This window comes from Somniosus microcephalus, chromosome 17 (genome assembly GCF_052327205.1).
Source record: "Somniosus microcephalus isolate GS21.2 chromosome 17, FLI_Smic_1.0, whole genome shotgun sequence".
Taxonomy (NCBI): Eukaryota; Metazoa; Chordata; class Chondrichthyes; order Squaliformes; family Somniosidae; genus Somniosus; species Somniosus microcephalus.
The window spans coordinates 87,900,863-87,913,448 of record NC_141003.1 but is presented as its reverse complement, the minus strand read 5'-3'; the positions used below and the strand labels follow the sequence as shown (position 1 = coordinate 87,913,448).

At 51.0% G+C, this 12,586-nt stretch overlaps 1 protein-coding gene across 1 annotated transcript in view; it reads left to right on the top strand.

The window, feature by feature from the left end:
• The window catches only part of dclre1c (DNA cross-link repair 1C, PSO2 homolog (S. cerevisiae)), a 67,708-nt gene extending 55,604 nt beyond the window's left edge, over positions 1-12,104 (top strand). Inside the window, exons 14-15 of the mRNA XM_086010828.1 lie at positions 6,303-7,084; positions 11,670-12,104. Of these exons, the coding sequence (XP_085866954.1) occupies positions 6,303-7,084; positions 11,670-11,888 (1,001 nt within the window). The 3' untranslated portion in view covers positions 11,889-12,104. The remainder of the gene's footprint in view (positions 1-6,302; positions 7,085-11,669) is intronic.
• Positions 12,105-12,586: the final 482 nt, after the last annotated feature.

The window sequence follows — 12,586 nt, the reverse complement described above, 5'->3', positions numbered from 1 at the left end:
AGTGATGTTAGTTGAGGGATAAACATTGGCCCCAGGACACCGGGGAGAACTCCCCTGCTCTTCTTCGAAATAGTGCCTGGGGATATTTTACGTCCACCTGAGAGAGCAGACGGGGCCTCGGTTTAACATATCATCCGAAAGACGGCGCCTCCGACAGTGCAGCACTCCCTCAGTACTGCACTGGGAGTGTCAGCCTGGTTTTTTGTGCTCAAGTCCCTGGAGTGGGACTTGAACCCACAACCTTCTGACTCAGAGGCGAGGGTGTTGCCCACTGAGCCACGGCTGACCCTTGGTGATCAGTGACCTGTCTCTCGCTGCTCGGGGTTATTTAAGTTCAGCGCCACTAGTTGATGAGTTGCTCTCATCTATCGTTTTGTAAATATCACGTGTCTCGGTAGAAACGATGAGGCTCCATTTGTCTCTGGCTCCGACATGCTGTTTCCTCGGGAATGAATTGCATTCTTCAGGGAAACCAAGGAGAAAGGAAAATCAAATATCTCAGGCACCCAAAACATTTCTAATTCCAAAATATGATCATTTTCAGGATCAGTTTCATCAGGAGGATAGCACCTTCAAACAAACGAGGTGAACCAGAAATAGAAACAGGAAATGCTGGAAACGCTCAGCAGGTCAGGCAGCGTCTGTGGAGAGAGAAACAGAATCAACAGGCTCGATTTTGCCAGGCCCGAGGAGGCGGGATTGGCATGTGAGGTGTTAAAATCACAAAAACTGGCGGGCGGCTCTGATCCTGCCTCCATCCCGCCTCCGAACAATTTTCCCAGAATCGGGGTTTCAGACCCCGTTTCCATCCCGCTTCCAAGAGGTCCCATTTTGAGAGGCCTTTCTGATTTTAACACTTTTCCCACATCCTGCACGTCTCCTCTGGAACATGCCAGGTAATCCTGGCGGCAGCACAACTGGATTGCTTACTAACAGCTGCAGCTCCAACATTAAAAAGGAGTTTTCACCAATCATCATTTGCAGGTGGCAGAACTTTGTTGTCTCAGGTCTGGGGGAACTTTTAGCAGGCCTACTCATTGTTGTGGAAGTTTGCAGCCTGACACCCATCTCCAGTGTGACCTCCTGGGAAACCCCTCTCCCCACCTTGACTGAGCACTTCCTCAACTGAGGTATATACCAGAAGCATGGGAGCCATTTACTTCCTTTCCTCCTGGACATCAGATTCGGACGAAGACCAGCCGTGGCAGCAGTAGAACCCTGAACAACAGCAGCAGCAACAACAGGAGCGCCAAGCTGCTGCTCACCCACCTGAAGCTGCACAGGCCAGAAGGCGCCAGCGCGCGACCACATTGCTGCCCGGGATGCAAGGGATGCACTCATGTTGGCCAGATTTGCTTAGCCTGCACAATCAAACACTTTTGCCTCGCACCTTCTTACCAGAGCATCGACAATGGACAAGAAGCTGCGGATTCCTATCACTCTGACCACCATACTGACAATTGCAAGTCGCTCTAAGCCCTCAATGTGGAAGTCCCATTTGCGAAATGACACAGGCCACAACTTCAACAGTTTGCCATCAGAATTTTTTATCACAACAAGCAACTGATGGCATTTCAAAAATAAACACAACATAACACCCAAGTGACTACCCTTGTGACTACTTGTGCATTATCTTCCTCTTACGCGTGCTCCTACGTGGTGCTTCCCCTGTGGCTTCAGCAGATGTGGAGGCCCCTTGCTCACTTTCTTGCTGCTCCTGTCTCGACACCTTTGGCGGGCGTCCTCTGGGGTTGCAAACCTGTGAGGGCTCGTCAACATTTTGCTGCTCCTGCGGCTGTGCAGGGGCTGAGATGCCCATCTCAGTTGGGTGGGGACTCTGGTGGGGCTCTGACCGAGGGCTCTGCAGTGGCATGGAAGTGTGAGCGCTTGGAGAGGAGCCCCCACTTCCTTGCTGTCTGCCACCAACATCCCTCTCATGGGTCAACCCCACTTCAGAGCTAGCAAGTGGCTTTATCAGCATCTTGCTGCACTTCAGGGGGGCCATGTGGACCTGTTTCTGCACTGGCAGTCCTACTCCAGAGGACTTCCATGAAGCTCTGGTTTCTCTGCTCAATAGCTGACCATCGCTCCTCAAGAGATGCCAATCTATTCTGAACAATGACCATGTTTTCAACACTCTGGTGACTTAGCTCCTCCATGGCTGTAGCCATCCTCTCCTCTACCATAGTCATCCTTTCCACGGAGGTTGCCATCCTTTCCATGGTGATGTGTTCCTGTGCCAATGCCTCCACAAAGGCTTTGCTCATGTTCGCGATGGACTCCTCCATTCACTCCACACTCGCAGCGACCCTGGAGACAAAACCCGCCAGAGACTCCTGCACCTGTTCCTGGAGTTCCAGCCCCGCTCTCCTGGATGGACCCAGAGGCACAGGGTCAACAGGCAGCTGAGCCGAGCTGGCAGAGTCCTGCGCCCTCCGACGAGGACTCTCCACTGCAGTCCCTGTCTCCGCCATCTGCTGATGCTCACTTGTGAGCTGTGATACACCAGGTGACAACACTATTCTATCTCGCGACAGTCCCACTGAGGTGTGAGTGTCTGCGCTGGTGCTGGGTGCGCTGAATTCTGCTGACGCTGCACCCTCAGAGGTTGCAGCTTCCTCTGAGGAGTCTTGAAGCTCAGGCTGTTCCTCCTGGACAGTGGGGACGGGGGCTTTCGATGGTCCTGTGGGGGAGTAAAGGAAAGAGTTAGAGATGTGAGGCCAAGGTTACATGCACATTGAATTGTGCAGATGATCATAAGTCAATCTGTTGGAGCATCAGAATGATTATCAGTCACTCATGCAATGTCAATGAGAGAGATGCCAAACTATTCAATCACCAGCTTGCTGTGATGCGCCCGCCTGTCCGTCCCCCACTTGCGAATCATCCTCGATCCCGGCGATTTCCAGGGCCGCCTCCTCCGAGGTGGTGAGCTGGGCTACTGAGGGTGGCCCTCCTCCTGTCCTCGCTCTTTCCCTCTTATTGTGGGCTCTCTTTTCCTGCAATGAGGGACACAAGTGGAGTTTGAGTGAGAATGAAGGAGTGAGTGTAGAGAATCCATAGCATAGATGGTTAGAAGGAGACAAAGGGCACCTCCCTGTGTGTTGTAAGTTGTCATTGCATCACAGTGATCGGGAGTGTGAGGGCTGCATGGTCGAATAGTTAAGTGAATGTGACCATAGAGAGAGAGGGAATGGGTAAGGGTGCAGGGATGTAAGTGTCAAGTGGGATGTGGAGGAAGAGGTTGGCAAAGCAGAGTGCTGGTGAGGAGAGGCGATGGGGATCAGATTGAGGGTGATGGGAAAGTCACACTCACTTTTCCTGTGCGGAGAAGGTCATGAAACCTCTTCCTGCACTGCAGCCAGGTTCTGCGGCACATAGAGATTGAGTTGACCTCCTGGGCCACTTGCAGCCACACAGCTTTCGTCTGCTGGGGAGGCTCTTTCCTCCCTGAGGAAGGGACGAGCACCTCCTTATTTGATCTTGCTCCCTCCACCAGAGCTTGGAGGGAGGCCTCATCGAACCTTAGAGCACACTTTGGCCTACTGCTGGACATAGTTGCTGAATGAAGCGATCACAACAATCGGCATAAAGTTTAAAGTCTCCAGAAGAAGCAAGGCTGCTTGCAGGCCTTAAATCCAGCAGCATTGATGACGACATCGGAGGCGACTTTCTGTATGAAAAGACTCATTGGACCAGGGGTTCCCACATGCTGGAAATCAAGTGCCCAATTAGGGCAAAATCGCACTTTTTTCCCACTTCACATCGGAGTCGGGGTCCTGACACGCCCCAGCCCGCCCCCAATGGCAAAATCCAGCCCAGTGTTTCAGTCGATGACCCTTCGGCAGAATAAAACCTAAAGTCTGTCTTGTGTCTGTCCTGTTGGTGCTGATTTATCACCTTTGTTAAGATTATCCTTCCCCCTAAAAGGTCCAGCTAAAACCAGACTCTTGTAATCCAAATCCTGATTGGGATCTGTTTTAATAGTGATTTGCAGGCATCTCAAACTAGAATCCCCACTTTAACTGCAGCATAGGATTACATCGGATATACGGCACAGAAACAGGCCGCTTGGCCCAACCAGTCCATGCCGGCGTTTATGCTCCACACGAGCCTCCTCCCGTCTTTCCTCATCTAACTCTATCAGTGTAACCCTCTATTCCCTTCTCCCTCATATGCTTGTCTAGCCTCCCCTTAAATGCATCGATACTATTCGCCTCAACCACTCCCTGTGGTAGCGAGTTCCACATTCTCACCACTCTCTGGGTAAAGAAGTTTCTTCTGAATTCCCTATTGGATTTCTTGGTGATTATCTTATATTGATGGCCTCTAGTTTTGCTCTTCCCCACAAGTGGAAACATTCTCTGTATCCACTCTATCAAAACCTTTCATTATTTTAAAGACCTCTATTAGGTCACCCCTCCGCCTTCTCTTTTCAAGAGAAAAGAGACCCAGCCTGTTCCTCCTTTCCTGATATGTAAACCCTCGCATTTCTGGTATCATCCTTGTAAATCTTCTCTGCACCCTCTCCAGTGCCTCGATATCCTTTTTATAGAAATTCGGGTCCCAACGCGTGAGTACGGACGGAGTACCCACGCGTGGACCCGATGGAAATGCCGGTTTCTTGCATGCACAGCCATTGCGCGGGAAAACGGCACTTCCGGTCCCCTGAACGAAGGGGTTAAGAGGTGAAACGCGTGCGACGTATGAGGCAGCGCGTGCGCGTTGAACTTCCGTTTTTTTGACAGGTTTGCCCGTGCGTGAATGCCTGCACTTTTTACACATTTAAAAACCAGACGTAAGTACTTAGTTTTAAAAGGTAAGTGGTCTATTAATTAAAGTTAGAATTTTTTTTCCACAGGTTTATTATTTTTAAAGACTTTACAGTAAGGTAAGTGTATTTTTAGACCCGATTTTTTTTAAATTATTTTTTTCAAAAATTTGATTAATTGTTTAAATTAGTTTTTTACAGTTATTAATAGTTCATTTAATTAGTGGGATGTTTTTTTAACTTTTATTTGAAGTTTAAGTACTGTTTTGGGCGCCCGGAGTTTTCATGAGTTTGACAGTTCTTACTATCAAACTCATGAATGAACTTTTGCAACCTCTGATTGGCTGCCCAGTGCTCACGTGATCCCAGCCGACGCATCGAACTAACTACGCCGCTGGATCACGCAAGCACAGCGCGCCGGGAGCTGGAGTGGGCCACAGACAGGAAATGCACGCAGGGCCAGGCCTCAAATGTCGGCACGCTATGTAAGTGTAGGTCGGGGGCTTGCACCCGCGGGAAGCCCCCGACCCGAATTTCTGGGCCAATATGGCGACCAGAACTGTACGCAGTACTCCAAGTGTGGTCTAACCAAGGTTCGATACTGGTTTAGCATAACTTCACTACTTTTCAATTCTATGCCTCTAGAAATAAACCCTAGTGCTTGGTTTGCTTTTTTTTATGGCCTTGTTAACCTGAACAAGTCATTACGGTATTTATATAATAGGAATATGTGTGTCTATATGGATTTTAAAATCGACTTTTACACTCTGACGAAAGGTCTTCGACCTGAAACGTTAACTCTGTTTCTCTCTCCATGGATGCTGCCTGTCCTGCTGAGTTTTTCCAGCGTTTTCTGTTGTTATTTCAAAGGAAGCACCTTTTAGTGAGCTAACATTTATTGGATTTCCTGATACCGTGTGGTATGTGGAGGATAACCTCATTCAGATAATGAAAAACACTGCACTTACACATGAGCAATCTACACTTCTAATGGGTGGAGTTTATGCAGCAAGAACAATTATTAATGTGGAACTGTGTAAATATGAATCATTTATCAGGTGTTGCAAAGATTGTTTTTTTACTGCCTATAAGGAACACAGGAATTGCTGGATGAATAGAGACCAAGGTCATTGTGTTCATTTTCTACCATCCCATAGTTAATTAGCACAGACTGACTGACAGCGTTCCCGTTAATCCGCGCGGCGGTCTGGAGGTCCCGCGCAGGCCGCCCACCGGCCTTTATACGGGAGAAACCGCGCATGCCCAAAAATTCGAGTGTACCGCGCAGCCCTTTAAAGGGACCGCGCGCACAAAAAATTAGAGGGAGCATTGCTGACTGACCTATTTACAACTGGGTTGTGTGAGCCAACTGATGTACTAAGTGGGTAGTAAATACGTGGGATTTTAAATAGGGATGTGTTAACAATTTGCATCATCATTCTTGATGTTTATTTATATATATAATAGTGCTGTGGTATGATTTTTGCTAAATTGCTTCAGTTATGTGAATTTAAAGTTTTTTTTTAACTAGATGGGGACTACAAAGACCTTTTCAATGACTGCCATCTCATTCCACTGAAGCAAAAGTTGCGAGATCCACTGCATTCGCAGCCCAACGATGAAACCAGGGACTTGCTATCTGTTCTGCCTCAGAGAGACCAGAATATCCATTCAGATAGTACAAGTGGACTTTCTGTCTGCTTAAATACTGACTTCTTTGAGTGTGAAGAGTCAAATGATGATGACGATGATGAAGATGAGGAAGATGCTGATGCAATTTACCCACAAAGTGATTTGAGTTCAATGCATAACAAAGAGTCTCCTAATCTTGCAGCACCGCCGTCCACGGGAGAAAAGGCCTGTGGCACCGAGACACCGCGCTGGGACATGTTCTTCAACCAGGAGCCAGTTTTGATTTCTGAAACTGATGAGGATTCGGAGACTGCCAGGGAGCAAGAGGCTGGGTCACAATCGCCCAAACTCTTCAGCGATTCTGAAGATGGAGATTCCACCCATTTTCTCTCACAAAGTTCATCACAATCGACTCACGTATCAGAACAAGGAAGTCAAGGCAGCTTGCACGATGCCGAGTCAATTCACATTCCAGAAAATAAAATGGGCTGTGTGAAATTCCTGGGCGGTAAGGATCAATCAGCATTGAACATAACTCCTGGAGTAGAGGAAAGCAACAGCTGGGAACTTCAGAAAGGGAATCATTCAGATTATGTTTCAAATTTGAAGTGTAATACCACTGCCACATTGTTAAACATCAATGTTGAGGACTCGGAGAACATACCCTTAAGTAAAAATGCTGTGTGGTAAACCACTTTATCGTTACACTATAGTTATCACTGTTGTATTGTTATCACCGTTGTATCACGATACGAGGTCGCCTCTTGTCGCGCTGTTATACCTGGGCTGACCACCTCCGACTCCGCCCATGGCTCCACCTACCTGCCCAGGTATAAAGGTAGTCGACTGGCTGGTATTCCTCCTTGTTGGACCCGATCACCCACGAGGGTGGGCTCTGTTATTTAGTCAATAAAAACCTTTAGTTACGTTCCTAACTCGTCGCCTTTTATTGGACGAATTGATAGGTATATCAATTTTATTGACTAAATTTTAAAGATGTCTACTACTGGCCAGCCAGAAGCCCTCCCAGAAGCACAGCCACACCAGCCGGCTTGGCTGCAAGCCCTCAAACCACCGTACCTGGATCTAAACCCACAGGCAGCAAACGCAGCCCTCAACTTCAAACACTGGCTGGACTGCTTCGAATCCTACCTGGAAGAATCCGGCGCCCCGCAGAGATCCAAACTAAGACTTCTGAACGCCCAAGCGAGCCCGAGAGTATACGCACTCATACAGGACACGACTACGTACGAGGCCGCTATCAACCTACTGAAACAGCAGTACCGCAGCCCGGTAAATTACATGTACACCAGGCACCTCCTAAGATCCCGCCCGCAACAGCCAGGAGAGTCTGTAGCTGAATTTTTACGGGCGCTAAGAGCACTCGGCAGGAACTGTGACTTTAAAGCGGTGACGGCTGTTGAAAATACGGAAGATAATATCCGCGATGCCTTTGTGAAAGGCCTACGGTCCGACTACTCACGGCAAAGACTGCTTGAAGCTAAAGACCTCGACCTGGACAAAGCTGAAGCCCTCGCTCTCTCCCTGGAGGTGGCCCATCAGGACCAGGAGGCGTTTTCCAGGTACTGCTCGCGACCCTGGGACTCGGGCCCGACCCCTACCGCAATACCCTTCGCAGCGCCGCCCCCGGGACCTACCTCAGCGTCGGCGTCCCGGACCCGACCGGGCCCGCCACCCCCGGTACCGGCTCCGACATCGGGCACCCGCGATCGGGCCGCCGGCTGCTTCTTTTGCGGCCAGGAGAAGCACCCGAGGTCGCGCTGCCCAGCCAGGAACTCTACCTGCACAACCTGCAGGAAGAAAGGCCATTTCTCTAAGGCCTGCAGGAGCGGATCTTCAGAGGCCAGCAGTGCCTCATGCGAACTGTGGGGGCGGCCATCTTCTTTCACGGCAACTGAGGCCAGTATCCCCACACGTGAGTCATGGGGGCGGCCATCTTTGATCAAGGCAACCGACCCCAATAGTGCCTCATGTGAGTTATGGGGGCAGCCATCTTCTCCGCCATTTTGTCCTACCTCGTGGGAGACGCCATTTTACCCACCACGCCCGACTGCCACCGGGCCCCCGGACCCGACGACCGCCTCGCCCGCAGACGACAACGACTCGCTTACCTACACGCTAGCCTCCGTCACTCTGGATCAAGCCCGCCCACACCACCTGTCCAAGTCGATGATGGACATCAAAGTAAACGGCCACGCCACGACCTGCCTGTTCGACAGCGGAAGCACGGAGAGCTTCATCCACCCAGACACGGTGAGCCACTACTCCCTCCCTGTCCTGCCAACGCGCAACCGAATCTCGATGGCATCGAGGTCCCACGCCACGGACATTAGCGGCTACTGTGCTGTGACCTTGTCGGTTAAGGGTACAGAGTATAAAAACTTTAAACTCCTCGTCCTCCCCCAGCTCTGCGCTGCCGTCCTACTAGGGCTGGACTTCCAATCCCACCTCCAAAGTGTAACCCTAGCATACGGTGGACCCCTCCCCCCACTCACAGTCGACAACCAGCGAAGGTTAAACCGCCCACCGCGTAACACCTGCAGCCTATCCACCCTCAAGGTGCCGCCACCTTCCCTGTTCGCTAACCTCACCCCCGACTGCAAACCCGTCGCTACCAAGAGCAGGCGGTACAGCGCTGGGGACAGAGCTTTCATTTGCTCTGAGGTGCAGCGTCTCCTGAAGGAGGGCATCATCGAGGGGAGCAACAGCCCCTGGCGTGCCCAGGTCGTGGTCGTTAAGACCGGCGATAAAAATCGCCTGGTCATCGACTACAGCCAGACCATAAACAGATACACCCAGCTGGACGCATACCCCCTTCCCCGCATATCTGACATGGTCAATCAGATTGCACAATACCGCATATTCTCGACCATCGACCTTAAGTCGGCCTACCACCAACTCCCTATCCACCCCGAGGACCGCCAGTACACCGCCTTCGAGGCGAATGGGCGCCTATACCACTTCCTTAGGGTCCCCTTCGGTGTCACCAACGGGGTCTCGGTCTTCCAAAGGGAGATGGACCGGATGGTTGACCAGAACGGACTGCAGGCCACATTCCCCTACCTAGATAACGTCACCATCTGCGGCCGCGACCGGCAGGACCACGACGTGAATCTGGAGAAATTCCTCCGTACAGCCCAACGGCTGAACCTCACCTACAATAAGGAGAAATGTGTGTTTAACACCTCGCGCCTTGCCATCCTTGGCTGTGTAGTAGAGAACGGACTCATCGGCCCCGACCCCGAAAGAATGCGCCCCCTCATGGAGCTACCCCTCCCCCACTGCCCTAAGGCACTTAAGAGAACCCTGGGGCTCTTCGCCTACTATGCCCAATGGGTGCCCAATTATGCGGACAAAGCCAGACCCCTCATGAAGTCCACATCCTTCCCCCTTACGGAGGAAGCGTGTGCAGCCTTCTCCCTCATTAAGGGAGACATTGCCAAGGCCACTATGCACGCAGTGGATGAGTCCATCCCCTTCCAAGTCGAGAGCGATGCATCCGACTTCGCCCTAGCCGCCACCCTTAACCAGGAGGGGAGACCGGTGGCCTTCTTCTCAAGGACCCTACAGGGCCCTGAGATCCGACACTCGTCGGTCGAGAAGGAGGCCCAGGCGATTGTGGAGGCGGTACGACGCTGGAGGCACTACCTGGCAGGCAAACGATTTACCCTCCTTACCGACCAACGTTCGGTCGCTTTTATGTTTAATAACAAGCTGAGGGGCAAAATCAAGAATGACAAGATCTTGAGGTGGAGAATCGAGCTCTCCACCTACGATTATGATATCTTGTACCGGCCAGGTAAGCTGAACGAACCCCCCGATGCTCTGTCACGAATTACATGCGCCAGCGCGCAAAGTGATAGACTTCAGACCCTCCACAACGACCTCTGCCACCCCGGGGTCACCAGACTTTACCACTTCATTAAGGCCCGCAACCTGCCCTACTCCATCGAGGAGGTCAGGACCATAACCAGGAACTGCCAGACCTGCGCCGAGTGCAAACCGCACTTCTTTAGGCCGGACAGAGCAAGCCTGATCAAGGCCACCCGCCCCTTCGAGCGCCTGAGCATCGACTTTAAGGGGCCCCTCCCGTCCTCTGACCGTAATGTGTACTTCCTCAACATTGTTGATGAGTACTCCCGTTTCCCCTTTGCCTTCCCCTGCCCAGACATGACCAGTACCACGGTCATTAAATGCCTGAACGACCTCTTCGCCTTGTTCGGGTTCCCAAACTATATACATAGTGACCGGGGCTCCTCTTTCATGAGCGAGGAACTCCGTCAGTTCCTACTAGCGAGAGGTATTGCAGCAAGTAGGACCACCAGCTACAACCCCCAAGGGAACGGCCAGGTGGAAAGAGAGAACGCGACGGTATGGAAGGCCGTCCTCTTAGCCTTAAAGTCTAAGGGCCTCCCAACCTCCCGCTGGCAGGAAGTCCTCCCGACAGCGCTGCACTCCATCCGGTCACTACTTTGCACTGCCGTTAACGCCACCCCCCATGAACGAATGTTTGTTTTCCCCAGGAAGTCGACTACGGGAACCACTCTACCAACCTGGCTGACCTCTCCGGGGCCCGTCTTGCTGCGAAAGCACGTGAGGGCCCATAAAACAGACCCCCTGGTCGAAAGGGTGAACCTCCTGCACGCCAACCCCCAGTACGCCTACGTGGCTTACCCAGACGGGCGGGAGGACACTGTCTCCTTACGAGACCTCGCACCCTCGGGCACTCCGGAGACACCACCTTTACCCCCCCCCACCACCCCCCCAATTCCAGCCCAGGTAGACGGCATGCCGGAACCCCACGAGCCTTCGCCGACCACGCAGACACCAGCACTAACACCGGATAATGCAGCACCGCCGCTGCGACGATCGGAGAGGCTTACGAGGCCTCCGGACAGACTGACATACCAGAACTGGTAGTACACTTCACCCCGCCGGACTCAAATCTAAACAAGGGTTGAATGTGGTAAACCACTTTATCGTTACACTATAGTTATCACTGTTGTATTGTTATCACCGTTGTATCACGATACGAGGTCGCCTCTTGTCGCGCTGTTATACCTGGGCTGACCACCTCCGACTCCGCCCATGGCTCCACCTACCTGCCCAGGTATAAAGGTAGTCGACTGGCTGGTATTCCTCCTTGTTGGACCCGATCACCCACGAGGGTGGGCTCTGTTATTTAGTCAATAAAAACCTTTAGTTACGTTCCTAACTCGTCGCCTTTTATTGGACGAATTGATAGGTATATCATGCTGCTTATTGCCACCAGGGAGAAAGAGAACAAAACTCAACTCCTGGTTTTAAGTCTGACTCGCAGACTTCCTCAGACTTTGAAATACCATCAACGCCAGACTCGGAATGGCCACAACCAGAGGAACTGACCCTCCTGTACAATAAATTAGCAGCTGGGGAAACTGTGAAAATCGAGACCTATAAAGAGTTAAGTGGTAGCAGATCCTAGTGATGGGATTGTGGGCACAGTGTTAGAGACGGGAGGATTGGAACTATTGGAAAAACCACCTGAGGAGGCTAAAGATGTCCTTCCAACTGACTTGTACTTCCGTCACATACTGACCCAGTCAGAGTAGGAGAAAAATGAATTATAAAATACAATTCTTGTATAGAATGTGTTTACAAATTACAGGTTTCATGTAACATAAATGTTTATTAATATTTGTCCCAAGTTTTTATAAATAATGTCGTTCCTCAGTCATTGAGTCAATATTCCCGGAATCCTCCACCTAACCTCATCGCCACGAGGACTGCAGCAGCTCAAGGAGAAAGCCTACCTTCTCAGGCCAGCTAGGGATGGGCACTGGATCCAGCCTGGTCACTGTTGCCCACATCTCGCCAAGAATTATAAAAAGCACGGCATCCTGCTAGATCTGTGTAGCTGGTACGATAGCAAAATACTGCAGATGTTGGAAATCCGAAATAACAACAGAAAATGCTGGAAAAACTCAGCAGGTCAGGCGACCCGAAACGTCAACTCAAATTTCTCTCCACGGATGTTGCCTGACCTGCTGAGTTTTTCCAGCATTTTCTGTTGTTATTTCTGTGTAGCTGGTGTTGGCCAACTTTGGTGAGAAGGACACAGAGTCTCTTGGCTTCTGGCACGCTCTGCTTTTCCAGGCTACATTGACAAAGAACAAAGGTTTG